The sequence below is a fragment of the Coffea eugenioides genome, chromosome 10 (genome assembly GCF_003713205.1).
Source record: "Coffea eugenioides isolate CCC68of chromosome 10, Ceug_1.0, whole genome shotgun sequence".
Lineage (NCBI taxonomy): Eukaryota > Viridiplantae > Streptophyta > Magnoliopsida > Gentianales > Rubiaceae > Coffea > Coffea eugenioides.
The window spans coordinates 26,014,751-26,037,735 of record NC_040044.1 but is presented as its reverse complement, the minus strand read 5'-3'; the positions used below and the strand labels follow the sequence as shown (position 1 = coordinate 26,037,735).

Below are 22,985 nucleotides of genomic sequence, written 5' to 3'. Positions count from 1 at the left end.
ACCGTATACGAGATATGGGTCAAAACATGCATCCCTCCTTCTGATCATCCATTCCATTTCTCTGTCGATTCGTAGCTTTCAATGCAGAATTTCTCCCATGCAACCTTCAATAGCTGTAATTGACAGATTATCTAGCCATTCTTATACTTTAGATGAAATTTCAACAAGAAATGGGTTTTTGTTATGGGCAAAACTCGATTTTGGGAAAGGATTTCCGTTGTTTCGATTTTGGCTTGCTTAAAAATTGAAGAGTTGCATCTTTCAATCTCTTTTTACGCTCCTTAGTTGCTGGTCCCGAGAGTTCAAACATGAACGGACAAAAATGCCCTTTAATTCTGGTCAGATTTGTGGTTAAAGTCATCAGAAGTCCTCAAAGTATGCATTTTTAATTGTTTAAGGATCAATCAGAAACAAATTTTAGGCTTAGTTTGGGAGTTTATGATAGAAAAGAAAAGAAGGGAAAGCTTAAGTTATGAAAGAAGAGAAGAGAAGGGAAGAGATTGTTATGTTGTTTGGGAGTTTTGAGAATTAGTGGAATGATTTTGGACATAGAAGTCATTAAATATTTGTTCAAAACCTTTTTAAGGACAAAATAGGCATTTTAAAAAAAATATCAAGCTTTCTCCAAACTTTCTTCCCATTTCTTTCCGATTTGGGAGGAAGCATTTTCATAACTATTCATCCTTCCATTTCTTTTCTTTTCTTTCCTACTTAAAACTAACAAATAAAGCAAAAGTAAACTTTCTCTTCTTTCCCTTTCTTTTCTATTCAAATCTTCCACTCCCAAAGGAACTTTTAGATGGGGTCAAAAGATGACAACGGCAATAGTTTAAGGGCTTCCCAGGTTTTTTCCTCTTATTTTTTAAATAAAATTTTCAGCTACGAAACCACTTTTCTTTTGCAGCGAAAGTCTATTGAGACTTGCGAGTACTGAGGCCATTTTCTCTCGGCAGAGGAGTCTACTGAGACTTGAGAGTGTTGAATTGAAGATGGAGGAACTGCAGAAGGCGCTAAATGACGGAAGAAGCTTAACAGTTTCAACTCTCCCGGATAAAGGACGCTGTCTCTTCACCTCCAGACACTTTTCTCCGGGTATCTCTGACTTTCTTTCTCTCTAATCTTCTTCAACTGGAAAAATAGCAGAAAACTAGACATTTTTACTGGCAGTTGAAATTATTATTATTGTTTTTTATTCCTTTTTTGCGTTTTTAACATCTGGGATTTCCTGGGGTTTTTGTTTTGTTTACTTGGTTATTCGGGGTGCTTCTGAAATTGAGAAAAGCGCGCAAAATAGAGAATTCATAGCTTTCTTGAAGCAGATATTGTTAACCCTTTTTTTTGTGTTTATTGGAATATTAAAACAAGGTATATTTGATTAATTTGTGGGGGGGGGGGGGGTGTGGGGGAGGTGCTTTCAGAAATGTGAAATGGGAAATAATTATCAGTGTTATGTGGTTAATTTGCTACTATGGTTTACTAGTGTGATAAATTTTGTATTAGGGGAGGTGATAATAAGCCAAGAGCCTTATGTCGCAGTACCAAATAAGAACTCAAATGATTCAAGTTCCAGGTGTGAATGGTGCCTCAGCACTAGGAATCTCAAGAAGTGTTCTGCTTGCCAAGTTGTTTGGTATTGTGGGAGCACATGCCAGGTATATCCTTTTAAATTCATGGTACAAATATTTGTCATTTTGGAATTATATTTTTAATTTATGCTAGTTTAATCCTATCTTTTGTTTAGTATTTTCTTTTACGGCTTCTATGGTTGTTCTTCAGCTGTTTATTTTAGTATTTTTGCACCCTTTGGATGAGTAAAATTGGAAGAGACAAGATCTTGAGACCGTTGAAGCTTAGGTAAATGGACAGGAGTTTGATGGGCTATGAATCAGAGCCTTTTGTGAATAAAATATTTAATTGATATACTATTTTGGAGTGGTGCATATTTGGAGCTTAAAGTATGTCTATGTTCAAAGGTTTTGCACTACACCCTGTAGGCAATTGTGAAAATCTCCTCAATATTAGGAAAAAACTCCTGATGATTTACTTGGAACATTGTGAATTGTCTTGGATGAGAGTAGCTTCTTTTGTAGAAATAGCAACAAAAATATAGATTACAAGCCAAAACGAGTAATCAAAAGGACAGCTGCAGTGTTGGGCTCTTCTACCCTGTCTTAGTAAGGCAAAATAATGCTGCTTTTGCAATTAGATAATGTGATCCAGAGAGGAGATAATAATTTAGACATGATAACAAAGGATGTGATACATAATTTCCATAGCGGTTACTTTTTTCTAATGGTCAAAGCTTTTGTTAATATTTTTTATTTTATCTTCTTACTGTTTAATTTGCTTGTGGTATCAACTGCAGAAGACGGATTGGAAACTTCATCGTCTTGAATGCCAAGTGTTGTCTAAAGTTGAAAAAGGGAGGATTAAGTCTCTCACACCTTCCATACGATTAATGGTGAAGCTCTATTTGCGAAGAAAGCTGCAAGTTGAGCAGGTGAAGTTTTTACCTCTTGGTATTCACCTCAATTGTTTTAGAAAAGGACTCAATATATGACTATAATTGCACTTGTTCATAGTTGTAAGAGCTTTGTCTCAGTTTTGGGCTTATATCAAGATTCAATACCTTTTGTGCTCTCTACCGTGGTTTATATTTGGACTCAATACGCCACCAGAATGCTATTTTTGAGCTGTAGCAATCTTTTGCATGCTGACAATGTTGTCTCCTTTGAACTGATTATCTGACTCTTGAAGCACTATATATAGTTCTCAATACAATCCAGCATTTTACTTTCAATTTCTTAATTAACTAGTTGATGCGTGCTGCACTGTGGCTTATTTTTTTCTAGTCCTTTTTTTTTTATTTCGTGTCCTAAACATTTTCCTTTTCCTATGTTATTGTAAATTGATTGAATGGATCACGTAGTAGATTTCTTCTTGCAATTCAATAAGTCTCACTCACTCACTCTCTCTCTCCCTCCCCCCCCCCCCCCCCCCCCCCCCAAAAAAAACAAAAAACAAAAAAGGCGACACACTTATTTTATGCATCGGTTACATATAACATGGCATCTCTTGAATATTGAGCAAAATCTTTGTTTCACATGTTTCTTGACTTTGCAAAAGGTATTGTTACCGATATTGGTAAGAGAAACTTTAATTTTGTGAAATAATACCGATTCACTTTGTAAATGGTCTCCTTTTCACAATTTGTATAAAATCTAAGCATTGCATGCTGACAATATGGTCATCTTGAACTGATTGTCTGACATTAGAAGCACTGTAGTTCTTGATTCAGTCCAGTATTTTATTTGCAATCTCTTAAATAACTAGTTGATGCATCATGCACCGTGGTTGTGTCATGCACTGTGGCATCTTTTTCTTGTTTTTTGTTGTTTTTGTTTCTTGGTGTTGTGGATTGGTTGAATGGAATAGGTATTAGATTTCTGCCTGCAATTGAATGAGTCTCTCTCTCTCTCCTCCCTGTAAATATGCAGACACATGTTTTTAATACATCATCTAAATATCACGTGGTATATCTCAAATATTAGAACAGAATCTTTGTTTCACATGTATCCTGACTTTGCAAAAGGTATTGTTATTGAATCAAATCAATTGACTCTGTTAATGATCTCTTGTATTTTCGCCATTTCTATGAAAGCTTATTGAATAAAATCAATTGACTTTGTTAATGAACTCTTGTATTTTCAGCATTTCTATGAAAGCTGAGTACTTGAACATGAAGGGATAACCTTCAAAAAATAGATATTTCCGCAGTTGAGAATTATTTGTATAAATCTTTGAAAATTTGCTGATAGGAGTTGAACAGGATTTGATATCCATAACTTTCCAGAGGATCTATTTGTAATTTTTACATCTCAGGTTCACACACAAATACCGTTCAAATATTTTCTGTAGATTACTTTCCATTAAAATTATTATTGTATACATGTTACAGTTGGATGTTCATGATGTCCATAGCTTATAAGGTTCAAATGCATGAGTTGGTGAGATTTTACACCAATGGGCCTTTACAAACTACATGGGGTTTGATTTGAGAAAGACAAATAGTTAAATCTTTTTGAGATGCATTCTTGCTCGTACCCATCTCAGCCTGAATGTCTTTGGTTTGTTGACTTAGTTCTGAAGAGTTAGAGAAATATGAATAGTTGATCTTTTTGAGAATCATTCCTGCTCATACCCATCCCAACCTGAATCTTTGGTTTGTTCACTTATTTCCAAATATTTTTTGAAATAATCATATCACTCACTGCTCATGTCACAAAACTGGAGGTCGTTCTTGTCTTTCCCATCCTTCCTAGACATGTAGCACCAGCAATAAGGATAGTGCTGCTGCCATTTTGGCTACCAGAGTGACATCCTTGCTCCTTACCATACAAAAAAGTGCTGCCATTAGAGGGACTCTCAACTTTCAGATTATTTTCTTGAATAGTCCATTCCTCCTGTTTCCAGCCATGCATTTTTTTTTTCACAGCTTTTTGTAGGAACTATGTATAATTTTCCACCTTCACTATGTGATTTTTAACCTTCTTAATCTATTTAAATACTGTTAATGTGCCTTCTAGGTTATAGCAATGACTTCCACAGACAACTACGGCTTGGTGGAGGCTTTGGTCTCTCGTATCCTTCTTTGTTTTAAGTTCAGTTTTCAACTTGACATCATTAGCTCTTGGCATTTTATTAAAACAGGCTTATCTATTTTGTTTTGTTCTGCTTCTTCCTTGACAACTTTATACATACATGTCTGAAATTGATGAGAATCAATTGGTTTTATATGCACAAATGGCGAACCTTGTTAGTTTAATTCTCCAATGGCCCGAGGCCAAGATCAACATAAAGGACATTGCAGTAAATTTTTCTAAGGTATCTTCTTTGATCATTTGTCATGAACAAACTATTTTTCATGTATTTCAAAGACCAGTCTCTGAAATAGTATCCTGAACAGTAAAAATTTGAATACACGCACTCCTGTACCAGATGTCATACATTCTGATTAGAATACACAGAACTACTGTTTCATGGTTTGCTGATTTATGACTAATCTCCCTAAGTAAACAAATTAGAATGGCACAGGGTCTTTAATATGCAGCACCGAAACCAAACTAATCAGCAGCTATTTGAATTTATGTAAGGACAATATTTTTTTAAGCAATGGCCAAGTTTGTGGACCAGCAACATTATAACTCTTAGAATTAGAGACTCTGCTAGATGAATTTTTTTTTTTTTTTTTTAAAAAAAAACTTGTTGCCCAACAGAGTGGGAATTTATTTCTGAGAATTGCCATTGTTTAAGCTGCCCAGGAGAGTTGATGCATAAGATTTTAAGGACAGACAAACTTGGAAATCAGAGTACCTTGTATCAAACTGAAACTTGCTGTCTAAATTTTGACATACTATGGTTATTATAAATTTACTACTAGTAACTCTGGCAATAAAAGGGCAAATAAATAAGTTATCGATGCAGAGCCTATAGATGAAATTGTGAGATTATTTAGCATAGAACATACTTAAACTGATCCTTCAGAAGAGTACTCAAACTGCATATCTGCTGTTTCAAATTGCTAAATCAATTTTATAAAACCTTGCCAAACGAGCTCATTTGTTTTGGTACTTGAGCTTCTGCTTCTCTTCTGATTGTCTCATTATTTTCTGATAATTTCATCTGCCTTTGTGGTACCTTTCTTCTCTTCATCTTGCTTCAATCTGTTTCTCTTAAGTGGATGGGTTTCAGTGAGAGTTTCTTAATATCTTATTCTGAATACAAATGAACTAATCAAGTTCTTTGGAATGAACATAATTTATTAATCAACCTTATAATTTGAAGCAGTGTAAGCAACATTCTGTGACTGTCACAATTTTGCTTGGTTGAGAATATGTAAACTTAAAAAGATTCAATCTGATTATTTATTTATTTATGCTAGAAAACCCTTGGTGTCAATGAACTCTTGGCTTTTCAACATGCAGCTTGCTTGCAATGCACACACTATTTGTGATGCTGAACTCAGACCCTTGGCAACTGGATTGTATCCTGTTATTTCTCTTATTAATCACAGGTAACTGATTGAAGTATGTAAATTCTGCTTCAGCAGCTCCTCACTTCTGGTCTTTCTTTTGCAGCTGTTTGCCAAATTCTGTTTTAGTATTCGAAGGGAGGTTGGCTGTGGTCCGTGCTGTTGAGCACATACCCAAAGGTACTGAGGTAATATGCGTTAGTTTAGTTTCGTCATTTTAGTTTCATAGAAATGCTTATTGGTTTTACATTGGATGAAACAGAATTAATATTTTCGTAGGATTCAGATTGGATTTAGAAAGTTTATAGCTTCCTGAGTTGAAGAGTTTTAGAAAATTCACATACCTCACTAGTGGGAATCTGCCGGAAAAAGCTCAGATAGCAACATATAAGGTTTGATGAATCGAGTGTTGCCGATACATGCCCAGTACTAAGATGAACTATGGGAGTTAGAGTGTCACTGTAGATGCATATGGGGTAGTGTTATTAGCCACTATACTGATGGATGTGCTGGTAAAGTTCTATATATGGCCTAATATTGTATCATTAATGGATTCATGAGTGTTGAAGATATGTGATCTGATATTATGGAAAGATTTAATATTGTAAATATTAGGAAAGATTTGATTATAGTATCATATATTAATTAGGTATCATATGATTATAGTATCATATATTAATTAGGTAGCAGATTGATTTAGACTAGCATGATTTTAGGATCTAAATTAGGTTACACTTGTGTATATATATTTGTATATTGTGTAGTCCAAAAATATGAAGAAGAGTATTTTCTCTCCCTTTTTCTTACTTTACATGGTATCAGAGCTTCAGGCTCTGTTATCAGTTTGTCTTTTGACGTGACCCTATTGAGTCACTTTTAGGTCTTTCTTGTGTCCCTGTTGAGTTTGACGTGACCCTATTGAATCACTTTTAGGTCTATTATCAGTTTGTCTTTTGACGTGACCCTATTGAGTAGGGGTGGCAATTTTCGACACGACCTGAAAACACGACACGAACCTAACACGAAATTAATGGGTTTGGGTTGAGGTTTCGGGAATTCAGGTCAGAATCGGGTTGGACCCGATGAACCCGAAAAGAAAACAGGTCGATTTCGGGTCAACCTGTGGTGACTGATATGACCCGATATGACCCGTTACGAATTAAAAATAATTTAATAAACATAAAAATAATTTAATCTAACTAAACTAAAGTTATTCTTTTTTTTCAAATGCATTAATTACTTAATCCTAAATGAATTATTTTAATTTGTGTGAAGTTGAAATTATTTATATTTGGACAAATAATATATTATATTATTTTTTACTTTTATATTGTGTTTTAATTTATTTTATATTTTGTTTGGGATAAACACTTTTACGGTGTTTAATTTATTTTAGATTTGGTTTGGAATTATTCTATTTAAAATTTTATTACTTGATATGTAATTAGTTTTGTGAGAAATTGTTTTTATTAGAAATTACAGTGATAAATTATAAATTTTAAAATTAAGTTTCGGGTCATTTCGGGTCGACCCGCCAACCCGTCAACCTGAAATTTCGGGTTCGGGTCAGCATACCTGACCCGTCACGGGTTGACGGGTCGGGTTCGATCGACAGATTTCTGACGGTTGACCCGAACCCGACCCCCAACCTGATTTGGACCCGAATTGCCACCCCTACTATTGAGTCACTTTTAGGTCTTTCTTGTGTGAATTATAATGGCAGATATGAAGGTAGTAGTAGAGAGATGAAAACAGTAATTTCTGATGTTATTCCTACAACATCAAAAATTACTGAACACAAATTGAGTGGAAAAAAAGTTTTTAGATTGGAGTAAAACTATTCGGATATATCTGCGCAGCATCGATAGAGATGATCATCTCACTGATGACCCACCCGTTGATGGAGAAGAAAAGACGGTTTGGCTAAGGGAAGATGCAAAACTATTTTTGCACTAGTCATGTGAGAACTGGAGAACAGTTAGCTGATATTTTCACTAAGCCTCTAAATGGTCCGAGAATTGATTACATTTGTGACAAGATGGGCATGATTAACATCTATGCTCCATCTTGAGGGGGAGTGTTGAAGATATGTGATCTGATATTATAGAAAGATTTGATATTGTAAATATTAGGAAAGATTTGATTATAGTATCATATGATTATAGTATCATATATTAATTAGGTATCATATGATTATAGTATCATATATTAATTAGGTAGTAGATTGATTTAGATTAGCATGATTTTAGGATCTAAATTAGGTTACACTTGTGTATATATATTTGTATATTGTGTAGTCCAAAAATATGGAGAAGAGTATTTTCTCTCCCTTTTTTCTTAGTTTACAACGAGCATTTGAAAAGATTCTTGGCCAACATATTCATGGAATAAAATATTTCATGGTGCCAGAGCATCTGGATTTTGACTAGATGGAAAGGTAGAAATCCTTGTTGCACCATTCCCTGTAATATCTGAAGAAGATGAAAATTTTATATCGCAAAATTGCTTATCAAACTTGGCTGGTTCTACTTTATTTGTTTCAATTAGAGCCCTGAAGCACTGTCCCCTAACAGAAAAAGGCATGGTAGGGGAAATTAGTTTGAAAGCTTTGTTTAGTCTTATATCCTTTTCTGGGAAAATCACTTTAATAGCTGGCATTAGGAAAACTTGGAACACATTGGATTATAAAGGCCAATACGCTCTTGGATGAGTCAGCAGAATGCTTTAGAGTTGCAGTTAAACTTGACAAAGATTAACCATGTAAAACTTCTACTTTTGGCAAAAGAAGATCGGCTTCACGAGCTAATTTCAAAAGTTATCTCCTTGTCAAAGTAGCTAGTATGATACATAGATTTTATGCTGGATGATCTCTACATAAAAAAGAAAGTAGTTTGTGTCCAAAATCCCAGGTCACTATAATACTTATGATGTATCTGAAAAACTGCAAGGACATGTTCACTAAAAATTTCTTTTTGATCAATTAGAACCGTCTTCAGAAAAGTACTTGTAGATTGTTACATCAATTAGGGCTTGATATCTCTCTTTCCTTTTGGTGTAATGTTTTTTCTGTTACTCTTCTATCATTTATTTGGGATATGAGAGAAAGTATGATTCAAGGAACATTTTTGACTTTGGTCAAAATTTCAGAGTTGGTGGCACTCTATTCCTTGATGTTCTTGAAGTGGCATATAAAATCCAAAAATCTTTATTCATGGTTTTCCTAGATCTCAAATCTAAATGTTTTAGGAAGGAAAAATAAAAACTGATATGCTTGCCAAGTTTGCAGTAATGTGTCAAAGAGTTATAGTCTTCTTTAGGCTGTTTTTGTCCTGAGATAGTCCCTCAAAGAATTGGGCTCTGTTTCCTGGACTCGACAGTTTGCTAGGAAGCACCACAGATACCGGGTATTGAGTCGGTTTGGATCTGGTGAAAGATGATTGGGGTTACTTTGACTTCCGATTCTATTCAAGCTTTAGCTAATGTGAAGGAAAACTGCTAGGAGAACTAGGCGATGCTAAAAGAGTGGAGTCTGGCAATGCTCCGATTGCTTTAGGATATGTATGCTTAATGGGTCATGTGAGAGTTGATAAGGATTGCCACATGTTATGTGATTGAAGTCTTATAGTCAGCAGAGTTAATATTTGAAGCATTTATCTAGGCTCCTGATGTTTGGCTAAAGTAATTAGTATAGGCTTAATTCGAAAAAAAAATGAATTGGGTATTTTGCTGAGAAAACACGCAAGAGAAAAAAGAAAAGGAGAAACTGCACAAATAATTATAAACTCCACTATCAAATTAGCAAACATATCTGGAAAGACAGGTAGTGTATATATATTTAGTCTATCTCTGGACCTGTTACTGACTCTTTGGCGGTGCCACTGTACTTTGATTGCAAAATAACGAGTTCAACACCTACACACGCAACAAACCCGACACTCATACTTGATTCCAGGTAAGATAGCTCATGGGGCATCTGGGGAAAATCACTTGAGTTTATTACTCATAGATCCCTTGGCCATGAGTCCAAGAACAGTGCAGTTGATGGAGAACAAGTTTTAAGAAAAGCACTTTTGTTTATTTCTAGGTGTAAATGGATTGGTTAAGTGGTCTATTTGCAACTCTCCGACCTCGATTAGTTATACCAGTTAGGAAAAATTGCTAAACATTCCCAATGCTCTTCAACTGGTTCTGGTTTAAGAGGTTAAGCCGTACAGGGTAACCAGACCCTATAAGGTTAATAGACATAGTCCAAAAATAAGATATATAAATATGTAAATAAAGGGAAAATTAAGGCATGAAATGTTAGTATTGGAAAAAGTAAGTTTGCAAAAATTGCACTATAAATTAGCATACATTTTGCAAAAATAAAAAAGGACATGGAATGTTAGTCTTCAGAAAAGTACTCACAAATACTACAGTACCACATAATAGACATGTCCAAATTAAGGAGAAATTGCATTTACTGTGGAACAAATCTGCTTTCAGCATCATTGCTACCTGTATTCTACAATTTTAATAAACAACTTCATTCCTAAATACATCATTAATATGAAAATTGCAAAATGATGGAAGTATTCTTCTCCAATATAGATGATAGGTTCTCATGAGTTTAATATTATAGCTCTTGGAATTTCTAAAGTAAAGTAGTAAAAGTAGTAAAGTGTTTACCGTATTCTAATTTACTCTTCTGATCTTTCTTATAAATAAAGAGGCTTATGTTGTTCCAAATCTATTCTTGAATACAAGACATAGTTCAGTTTAAAGTGATTTTAGACCTATTCAGTACTTGTTTGTGTACTTAAGTTTAACTTTGCATGCATCTGCATGTGTGAAGTAAATTTTATGGAACATTGAGGAAGACCTAACTAGGTAGATAATTGCCTTGTTTGATGGCTATATAGGAATATGAGGTAAATTTTATAAAACAACCTAGATATCCACCCTGTTGCAATTCTATATAGGAATTTGAGAAATCTGCAACTCCAAAGAGGAAGATGCTCTGAACCATAATTTGTCAAACAATAAGTGAAAGATAAGAACCAAAATATGTTGTCAAATCTTTAGTTGTATTAAATCGTAATTAAAGTTTCCTTGCTTTTAATTTTCTGTGTGAACATTCCATTCTTCCGCCTCTCTCTCTTTCTCTCATACACACACACATGATACAGGCTAATATATTTCAGCCTCCCAGATACATATTTGATCAATATCTACGGAGCAGTTTGTTTGAGATGAGATTTTATGTTTTTATTTAAATTTATACTTCTAACTATTGAAATTTTGATTCAGTTTGTTTGAGATGAGATTTTATGTTCTTTTTTTTTTTTTAACTTCTCACTATTGAAATTTTGATTCTCTATTTATGGATAACTTGCTTTGCTGGCTCTGAAGGTACTGATAAGCTACATAGAAACTGCAGCAAGCACTATGACTCGTCAAAAGGCCCTCAAGGAACAATACTTTTTTACTTGCACTTGTCCCCGCTGCATTAAAGCGGTATTGAATTTGCCTTTTCCTTCTAAGAATACCTTCGTTTGGAACTACACTTTTTGCTTGAATTCAGCCAATAAGCTGTATAATGTTCAGGGCCAATATGATGATATTAAAGAAAGTGCAATCCTGGAAGGTTATTGCTGCAAGGATAACAGTTGCAGTGGTTTTCTGCTCCGTGACCCTGGTAGATGTGATTGTGGTTAATATTTCTCCACCATTTCTGAAGCCCCTAACCTTGCTCTAGTCTGATGAGTTTTGTCTCGCATAACTTCCAGAAAATAGGGGATTTGTGTGCCAAGAATGCGGACTGCTTAGAGAGAAGGAAGAAATTAAAGACATTGAATGGGAAGTCAAATATTTGATAGAAAAAGCTTCCATGTGCTCCTCTGGAAGTATCCTTAGAAGTTTTTGGTTAGATTATTGTGCATTGGCAACATGATGCTGTGCTGATAACAGAATCACTGACTTTACATCTGAAAGTCCTTTTCCTTTTTCTCTTATTAAAAGATTGAAGAATGTTTTTCCTAACAAACTCTGTACTTTTGTCGGCCAACAAAGAAGTAGGGGATAGGGGGCTGGGAGAGTGAAAGGTCTACCATGATGATACAATGCTTGGGAAGTTTCTTGCAAACATTTGCTGTTCCTTTACTAGATTTAGATAAAATAGATGCTAGTTTGACGTACAAGGCAATTGAGAAACAACAGTTGGAGCTGTGCCATCCATTCTCGATTAATCTAATGCGGACAAGGGAGACTCTTCTGAAGGTATGGTGCAATGACTTGATCTTTCTAACATGCATCTACATACTTTTTTGAAGTTTGTATCTGTAAACCATAATTGGATGGAGAACCAGCAACTGCGGTTCAATTATTTACTTGGAACGGTAAGTTGTGTCCTTGCTGTACAAATATTGGTCTCATGATATTGGATCCTCATCCTTGTTTGTTCTCCATCGGAGTATGATTATCACAAGTGAAACACATTAAATCTTTTAGGGGAGATATATTCTGTTGATTAAATAGTAGTAGATTAATCTTTTACAGATATACATGGAGCTTCAAAATTGGAAAGAGGCTCTAGCATATTGCAGATTTGTTATCCCTATCTATGAGAGTAAGTAGCATCCAGGTAGAATTGTTTACCTCTTGAGTTGGTGGTTTAGTCTTTGTAGTTCCATGAAGGGCTTTGTGAAAGCTAGCACAGTTCTGCTGATCTTTGTATTTGGTATATTGTGTTAATGATCTGTCATTAAAAAAATCATGTATATACTTGAGGTAAATATTACTTTTCAAACTTGTGATAGATTTTCTGATCTTATGAAATTGAAATTACCAAATGGGTCAAGATTAGTTGGATATATTTTCACTTCCGCTTTGGTACTGCATGGAGACATTTAATATGCCATGCATGATACTCTACATTATGTAAAAAAAAAAAAAAAGGAGATATGGACATGTATATACATTATATGTATATTTGTTTTCACCCGTGTGTAATGTGTATATAGAGATGCATAAATACGTGCAGACAGGCTTATGATATTGCAAACTGACACTTCTAGTTTTCAAGACAACCAAAGACTCTTGAAACCCTGCCAGAAGGGATTAAATAGGCAAAATGTAACAGTTATATTATGCTGCCAAATAGTTTAATCTGCTATTTATGCTAATGAGTAAAACAATGAGGAAGACCGAATGTTGCGTTAAAAATGAATTTGGTTTTGAGTATCTTAAAATTTTAGGAAGATATAATAAAGAGAAGAAATATATGAAGCAAGTGCCTAGCCACAGCTCTTATTGGTTTAACATTTTTTTTTTTGGGGCAGTTTGCGGTATTAGTTGATCATAAATTCCTAGTAGGGACTGGTAGGTAGTTTAGAATATGTATGAAGAAAAATGAATTGAAAAACCAATTATTCAAATCCATGTCTGCTATCTACCCTTTCAATACTGGTTTTATTGTCAATTCTGTCAGAATACCAGATCAAATCTATCAATAGAAGTGTTTAGAGTTTCCCATGGACTATCTATAATGAAATTCGGTTTAAATATGTATGGACTGATCATAAACTAGAAGGTTAAGAAAAAAAATGAAAAGCTTGAAATAGAATTATAAAAGACAAAGGGCACCTTCATTTCTCTTTGTATATAAAATTAAGTGGATTTAAAAAAATATGGATAGTGCTTTATAGTACTCCAGCAGAGAAACGAAATATGGTGATATCTCTGCTTATGAAGAATCAGTTTTATTCATTACAATTCTCAAAGGAAATCTATATCTAACTTCTTTTTATATTTGATTAGTACAAAATTGTTATTTACGCAGAAGAATATCAGTTTACTCTTGGTTTCTGTTCAATGATTGAGGAACTTGGGGACTTTGATCTTTAGAGAGTTGTATTTTGGGGATGGATTAGTTTTAAGTCCTACTTCTCTCCTTTCCTCTTTGCTACGTAGACTAATGAATTTTTACTGAGACATTTGTCAGCTAAGGACTCATCAGACCAGCTCTAACCCTATTGAGCAAATTCTTTCTTCAAACCCTGTCCCTCTCTTTAAAGTCATTAAACCGAATAGATGTCTCTCCATATTTTGGTATCTTTGACTATATTATCGTTATGCATAATTTATGAAATTAATGACTGAGATCTCCTACTAATAATAGCAGTGGCTGTTGGGCATTAGTTTAGTACATCCTGCACATTGGGAAGTGAAAGGTGAGAGATCAACCACCTGGCAATCTGACTTTGAATAGGAAGATTTTGTGGTAAGCAGTAAGTAATTAGAAAGGCGAGGTGTTAATGAAATTATGTTAGTTGTTTGATGTAAGGACAATGAGTAATAAATTATCATTTTAGCTGCAATTTAGCAATAGTCATGGTCCATAATCGTGTTGAAATTTGAAGTGGAAGCTGTATTTTGTTTGTGTCTGTTATTTAATTTAATAAAATTTATTTCCATGAGAATGTATCCATCTCATATGTTGGATCCAAACATTTCCATCAGGTTGTCTACTTAGATTTGTTATTGTACATTCAGCTTTTTGAACAATCTTTTTTTCAAATTTTGTTCTTTATGTTGGGTATGTTTTCTTCTAATGCACCATCCTGTTTCTTTAACAGGAGTATATCCGCGCTTACATCCTTTGGTTGGTTTGCAATATTATACTTGTGGAAAACTTGAATGGTTAGAACTTAACCTTTTGTTTCTTGTTTTTCCATTTGCCTTGAAGATCAGTCTGGTTATTTGGTTTCAGGTTTTCATGATAATTCTTGTCACCTAGCCTATTTTCTGAATTCCGATGGGCGGTATACTGCATAAGTTCGTTTGCATCCATCATTCCTGTTGCCTGTCCCTGTAATTGATTACGAATGAAACTTTGATGCTGAGTGTGTATAGGTGAACAATTTCTGGAGTGTAATTTCCTTTAGCAGTAGAGTTGCAAACCTTGTCTATTCTGTCAGTGGTGGCATTTTTAGGAGTGAAGGGAATGAGATGCCTTTTCCTCTGGGTAGGGACCTCACTTAATGCTACAAATGACTCCATAATCCAGGGCACATGAGAAGAACACCATAGAGGGGGGCGGGCCTGAGAGAGAGAAAAAGGGAGACAGAGAGACGTATTTGTGCAGCCAGTAGATTTGTAATGTATTTGGTGCTTCAGTGTGTCATAACTTTCCAAACAGATGTCACAAGACAGAGTTAATACTAATTGATCAATATAGAAAGGGTCTAATAATTAGGATGTGGTTACTTTTGAGAGGTTCCCTGGTTCAAGGCTGTAACTGTAAATTAGGCTAGAGTTACTAATGCAGTGGGTGATGGACTTGAATGTGTAGAATTGGATACAATATGCATCTATTAAGGAGGTTTAAGTTGTGTATGGTTAATGCATTACCCTTAGTTGGATGGAAACCTTAGACAGACAGTAGTGTATTTGTAGTTTTTGACCCTGAATTTAGTTGGACTGATTGCTTACCTCAAGCACATGTAGAATTTATTGTGTCAATCTAGAATTTGATTCTTTAATATGAACAAAGATTCTAAGGTATCTTGAGGTGAGATGTCAAGTATTGTTACAATACATACCCCTATTTTCCTCGTGAAACCTTGATTGGCATCATAATCCTTGCTTGAGCTTCTGCATCTACCAAACATCCTCCTTGAGGGTTGCATATTGCTGTGCCTTCCAATCTCCTTTTTTCCATACATTTGGTTCCCAGCACATTAAACCATCATCCACGGTTGAATAAATCCATTACGCCTTAAGTGGCTTGACAGCCTTGCTGAATGAGCCCGGTTGGTACCATAAGTGACCCATAGCAACAACCGTTACTCTAGTATTTATTACGAGACTTGTTTAATTATGTATCTGGTAAAAGAGTTAATGATTATAGATAACCTTCAAAGCTTATTGTCCTTGATAATGTTTTTTAAGTGCTTTCTCTTTTCTTGTTTCCTTTTCTAAAGACTCGATTTCCAAATAGCATGTCCAAGCTTGTCCACCTCCAGCTTAGCTTTACTTACATTTTTCAATTAATTTGACTTTGTTTGACTTGATTTTTACAATTTGAAGGTGTAGAAGCTACGAAAATCCAATCTTCTGTCTCATATGTAGGGCCAAGCAATTTCATTACATTTATTATAAAGCCATTTTTCAGAAGGTGCAGTTTCTCGAGAAGAAAGAAATTATTACGGAATCTCTTCGAGTCTTACATATTGGTTTTATTCTTCTGAGAGAAATACCAAAAGAAAAGTAATACCCAGACGGATGAACACACTTGAGCCAAGAATCATTTGCCTTTTAGTAATTTGCAAGCTATTGATAGCTTCTTAGTACAATAGAAATGTATGAGAATTTAGTTTCCACTGTTCTTTTCAATCGCTAGATTTAGAATCTATAGGAAGCTAAAATCTCCAGGAATCTTTGATTCACACATGAAATTGGGGATCGCTAAGCGCGTTTCCATCTCAGGTTTCTTGGAGAGACTAATGAAGCCATCCAGTCATTAACCAAGGCAGTGGACGTATTGCGAATCACTCATGGAACAAGCACCTCTTTTATGAAGGAACTCCTGATTAAGTTGGAGGAAGCACGTGCTGAGGCATCTTACAGTCTTTCATGCAAGGACGATCAGTGAGATTTTCCCATTTCAGATGCGCACCTAAGCAAATGTAAGGTGGTGTATATTTCCATGAATATGATGTTGTTATGATAATCTGAAGATCTCTAACCTTGTGCATCAAGTCTTTGGGAGCTCACAACCCCATCCTATGCATGAGAGAGATTTCGAGATTCGAGATTCAGAGATCAGAGATAGATAGGTGGCTAAAGAACACCGTTGTATCAAAAGGGAGAACTTTATCAATGTTCTTGTAACTGTGTTGCATATTGAGATGAATAGGAAATCCAAACAGCTTAAGAGCCCAGGAATATGCTTTGCTTTAGTTCTTCAAATTAGTATGTAGAAAAAGAAGAGTCCTACATAACTTTGGTCAAAACGTCAGAGGGATGCTCTCGAATGCAAGAGAAGTAGCAGAGCGATAAAGTTTGCACTAATTTTGATTTTATAGTATACATTGGTCTACTACGGGGTTTTTCATACATCATATTAGCATTATATTGCAACTCATATAAATAAGGAGATTTAAAAAAAATGGGCAGTCGACATAATTAATTATGCTTGCACGATGTTTAAACTCGCTAAACAATTCTAAACCAGTGTTGGAGTTATAATTATTTCACTATGGAAGAAAATCTATAATAATGAGGCTAATTCCAATGAAGTGTAGTTGGCATGTTAGGGAAAATGGGCAGCAAACTGCGACTGCTAGGGCAATTCAGTTAAAGTTCTAATTTATTATGGTATCATTGTATTATATAAGAATGAGTTTAGATTAAAAAGGGCTTTAAATTTCAACAGTAAGGGTAGAGGCATTTTTTGATTGTAAGGTTATTTGGGGTGTAGTTATTGCGTGGAGTACAATTTATTGTAGAGTTTGTTTTCTTGTTCTTCAAGAAATGGCTTTTGTTTGTAAATGCAGTATAGTTCAATTTGTGTTTTTTGAAACGTATGAGACCCTGTTTGAGGTTGCGGTACTTTTGGTAAAAAAGTACTTTTAGGTGCTAAAAGTATTTTTAAAGTGTTTGATAAATATCATTCCATAAAATTAGGAGTAGAGCTTTTGATGTTAAAAGCACTTTTGACAAAAGTTCAAATTTGGTGTTTTTAGAGTAGCTTTTGTGATTTAAAAAATAAAACATCAAATTTAATCATCTTATTCTATATTATAAACCAAATAAAGAGATAAATACTTTTAAAAATTTTTAAATTACACATTATCCAATACAATAAGTACTTATTGAATTATATCTCCGAATAATATATTTAAAAGCACTTAAGCAGTTGATAAGTACTTTTATTAAAAACTCTACTAGGAAAGTATTTTTCAATAAGCCACCACAACCCCAAACGGCCCTGAGTATTTTTGAAATGTGTGGTTATCGTGGTTGTTTTTATAGCAACAGGTACAAGTCATAATAGCCTTTGTATTGCTGTAATAATCTAAACAACCTCAATTCTTCATTGGTCTTTGTTCCTTCTGTGCTTTTTTCCTTTGTTTCTTTTCTTGTCATTCTGTGCCTTCCTATTTCACAAAATGTAAGTGTATAGCATATTTATGAGCAAGAGAGATGTTAATATATTAATTAATAGAAATCATTAAGAAAGTTATATTGGATGCCCATAATCACAATATAACAGCCAACTTGTTCAACTTCTTCTTCTTTACTATCACTTTAATAGTACCAAAGTTGAGGTGCTTATCAATTGGAATTTTACTCCTTCCAGATCAGTTCCTCTGAAACATTTCCTTTCATTATCAAATTTTGTTTCTTTGCAACCTCTTCTTTCCTTCCATTCCTTTCATTTCAATACCCAACTAGTGATGTGACAAAATTCAAGTGCACAATTTATACCTATGGCTTCTAATTCCAATTCAGGTGAGTAATTTATTCTCACTTTGGCTTCACGGTTTCTGGACTTCAAATGCAAATCTCTGATTAATTACGTTCTATTCCAAACTTCCTTCTCGCTCTAATAAAGTAGGGGATTGGCATCCCCACCCGCTTTCGGGTTTTGCCAAAAAAAAAAAAAAAAAATTCTATTCCAAACTTCATATTTGCTGTTTCTTTATAGTCCTAACATAATTATTATCAGCTTTATACACACGAAGAACAATCTAACGTCTCACTCGCAATTGAAGTACTATTAATTGAAGACTTACTAATATTATTGAAGTACAATCTAATAATTGAAGACTTACTCGAGTTGTCAAAAATCTAACGTCTCACTCGCAATTAAAGTACTATTATTCAAGTGATTGAAAAACAAAAACTACAATACTCAGAAGATGAAAAATGCTATCAAATTGCTCTTCGTTAATGGTTAGGTAATGTACAATAATTCCAACCATACAAAGTGAGCTCTATCTTTTTTTACTCCTACTTCAATCACTATTAGCATAATCATTGACATGTATGATTTTAGTTTATATATTTATATGCTTATTCCTTGTTTCTCATTTTCAAACAAATGCTTTATATGAGTGTTAAGGAAAAGCAGAGGTTTTGATGTAGCAAAACAAAAAAAGATCTTAATTTATACAAGTAACTAACTTGAATTTGTGATAATTTGTAAAATATTATGCTTCTAATGAGTAGGATAAATCACAAAAAATACATCAATTTGCTTTATAGCCAAATAGAGTAAATTATAATTTGATTTGTTAATTAAGTCTTTCTTCATTTGCTTTGTTCATGGATTTATCCATAATTTTTTTAATTCATTCAATATCATTAAGGGATATGTGACTCATTCAATATCATTCAATTTTTTTAATTATGTGACTCATTATTCATTCAATTTTTTAATAAATATTATTTGTTAATTGAGAATGATTTAGCCAATGAGTTGTCTAGTCAAATTTTCTACCTAACATTTTCTTCTAATACATTTTCATTGTACAGGGATAAAAGATTGAAGCGCTAATTTATGGTACAAATATAGAATTTTTAATCAAACTTTTGACACCTATAAAAAGTATTACATCTCCAAAGCAAAAGTTCAACCCATTTTGACCATAAGTTCCAAAAAAAAAGGAATATTCATGGATCATCAACACCACAACTACTGTCCAATAATTGCAAGAAATTGACAAGCCACTCATTTCAGATGTCTCCATTTCCCACCTTAACAGTAATTACAAAATAGATACGATCCAAATTTTCTTTCAAAAACTAACAAGTGTGTATGCCTCTTCAATAACAATATCAAAAAATTCATATGTTCAAGTCTTCCTGCAATTGCTGTTCACATTCCATCACAGCCTATAACAACAAATCTACGTACCAAACAAGTCATCATTGTTGATCAATAGTTTAACAAACACCTATTCAATTAATAAAAATGCACTATAAATATATTCTCTCTAACAATCTTACACAGCCGTCAACTAATGGCAACAACTCTTTGGCGTGAATATGACAATAATGAGGACCAACATATAGTTAACATTGCTCCGGCCCCTATGCAAGCATCCTACCATAGTAAGCATTACAAAAAATACAAATATTCAAGCAGAACTACTACACTCAAAAATAGCTTCTAATAATATATTAAAAAATTTTGCAACTCTCAACCTATCTACAAGATAATAGAGATAATAGAGACAACACAAGGAAAGACATTACTACAATAGACAACTACCATCTACAACAAAAAGCTAAATCCAACAGACTACTACTTTAGTTTCATGCAGATACAAGAGGCACTATGAAGGAAACTTATGGATTCCATTTTACCTAATCTTCCATTCTCATACAGTTTAATATATAGTTACACTTAATTTTTTAATAGCTTTGTTTTTCTTATTACAAATTATACTTCTATACTATTACACCAAACAAAAACTACAAACTGTGTTAAACCATAGGTACCAAATCACGCACGGGCTACCCCCTAGTCTTAAAGATAAATTATTGTTACTTGGCTATAACATTAGTGATAAATAATGAAGCAATAGTTAAGAGAGTCTACAATTGTTAGATTTGGTATATTAGATACATATTTAGAAGATAAATTATATATAGTAACTAATATTTTTAATTTCAAATTCACATTGTCATACCTAGGGATGGCAACGGGGCGGGGTTGGGGCGGGGGACCCCTCCCCCGCCCCGTTGCCTATTAATTCCCCCGACCCCGCCCCCCGCTCTCACTCCCCCCGCCCCGTCCGCTTCCCCCGCTGGGTTAATAAAATTTTATTATAGTTAAATTTTAATAAATAATCAAGTACTAAAATATCAACACATCATCAAGTTATTATTCATTGTAATTTTACAATTGAAACTCATAAAAACAATCAAACAAAAGTTATTTGAATACAATCCAACATGATGAAATAAATACAACTAAAATAGTCAAGTTTTCACTTTTGGTACAAATACAATCACTAATTCATTATTGTGTTTGTGCTTTTTTTTGAGAAAAAAGTGTTATTCTATTAAGTGTAATTAGAAATTTAGTATAAATGTATTAGTAAATTTAGTATAACTAATTAATAAATTCTATTAGTAGACATGTCTAATTATTCATATAATTGATAATATCAATTATATTACATACACTAATATACATTATATAATACATCTAACTAATAATATCATTATCATAAGTTTATAACTAATTAAATTACATATTATATATATTTATTTATATATACTTTTTTTTTTGCCGGTGGCGGGGCGGGGGATGGGGCGGGGGTATCCCCCTCCCCTTGCCCCGTTTCTAAACGGGGGGAAAAAATTCCCCCCCACCCCCGCCCCGAGAGCCCCCCGCGGGGGCACCCGCCCCCATTGCCATCCCTAGTCATACCTCAATGGTGAAAATTTGTTTCCTACTGAAGTGTATAGATAAAGTACTTACATTATGATCAGAATACTAGCTAATGAGCCTAAGACTATGTGCGAGGGTTGCCCTTTTTGTGAGATTTTGAAGAGAGGCCTATACTAACAATGCTAATGCAATTGGTATAGTATTTACAGCATAATACATATTTGAATATAATTTAGTATGATAGGAGGAATGGGTTCAAAGTTTGGCAGACCTAAATTGGGCAGATAAATTGCTGACGATTTATTTATATACATAGTAAATATATATGGTTTTTGGAGTACAGGAATTACAAATATTTGAACTCATCATAGTTGTTAATCAAGAGAAATATTAGGTAGCTGGCATGGGAATATTGCTATGTTTGCATTTGGAGCATTGCATTGTATCCTGTCAAGTAAATGTTATGATTCTATGATTCATAAAAATGGATAGGTAATTAAAAACAGATTTGAGTGCATTTGCTTGCGGAATATTAGTGTTGTACATTATAATTGTGTGTTTATATGTGTATGTGTATTTTTTTTTTTTTTTTGCATAACCAGAAATATTGATGCGAGTGATTCAGGCGTTGGTAGACATGTGGAAATATACATCATTATCTAGATATTCAAGCCAATAGTTGGATCAATTGGTAACGACAGACCACCTCCTCATAAAGGTTGTGTGATCAAATCCCACTCCTGATGTGAGAACTGTGTTTGTAAGTGATATGTAAGAACTCATGTAAGCTAATCTCACTCCTGATGTGAGAACTGTGTTGGTAAGTGATATGTAAGAACTCATGTAAGCTAATGTGTTGGTAAATGATATGTAAGAACTCATGTAAGCTACCTATGATCCTAGGGGCATTGCTATGATCGAGTAGGAAATGGATTGAAATTGTGCGCAAAGCAGCTTGAGGTGGACAAAGCTTGGTGCCAGTCATCACAAGGGACTTTATGCCGGAATCTTCAGAAGTTTTTTCAAGTTTTGCATCAGTCAATGTCCCTTGTCGGACATTGGCGAAAACCTGCTCAAACTCAACTTTTGGCAACTTTTCAAGACCAAATTCTATCATACTTGGACTACAAGTTTAGGAAGCTATAAATAGGTGCTATTCAGGCTGTTTCTAGATGTGAAAAAACATTAGGGTTGCTGTAGCTTTAGTTCATCTTTTATAACTTGTTCTTGAGAGATTGAGATTAAGAGACGTGCAAGTAAGAATCAAAGACATGTTTGTGCTTGATCACTATAGACATACTCTTAAGGTTCGCATTGAACTAAAAAGGAATATACAACCGGGTACTAAATAAATAAACATACTTAACCTAAACACTAGGGGTTTGTATGATGTAATTTAAATCACTTAAGATCTTAAAAAGTTTATTTGAATACTTGTGATACGTTCTTGGCATGTTAAGAAAATAACTAGATAATTAATTTACGTTCTGGATCAAAATCTAAAACCCTAGTCTCTTGCCTATTGTTTTCTCAACTTTATTTTATTCGACTGGATCAATTATTCTA

The 22,985-nt window shown here is 34.1% G+C and overlaps 1 protein-coding gene across 2 annotated transcripts; it reads left to right on the top strand.

The window, feature by feature from the left end:
* The first annotated feature begins 920 nt into the window (after positions 1-920).
* Positions 921-17,111, top strand: LOC113748797 (histone-lysine N-methyltransferase ASHR1-like). 2 transcript variants are annotated; one of them, XM_027292346.1, is made up of 12 exons: positions 921-1,092; positions 1,501-1,652; positions 2,366-2,500; positions 5,985-6,073; positions 6,138-6,219; positions 11,423-11,527; positions 11,618-11,708; positions 11,800-11,916; positions 12,183-12,289; positions 12,569-12,638; positions 14,647-14,710; positions 16,499-17,111. In XM_027292346.1, exons 1-12 carry the CDS (start codon positions 990-992, stop codon positions 16,662-16,664), a joined length of 1,281 nt encoding a protein of 426 aa, XP_027148147.1. In that variant the 5' UTR covers positions 921-989; the 3' UTR covers positions 16,665-17,111. The 2 variants fall into 2 exon arrangements, with proteins under 2 accessions (XP_027148147.1, XP_027148148.1); XM_027292347.1 differs by lacking the exon at positions 16,499-17,111 and having other exon boundaries at positions 12,569-12,653; positions 14,647-14,672.
* The last annotated feature ends 5,874 nt before the right edge of the window (positions 17,112-22,985 follow it).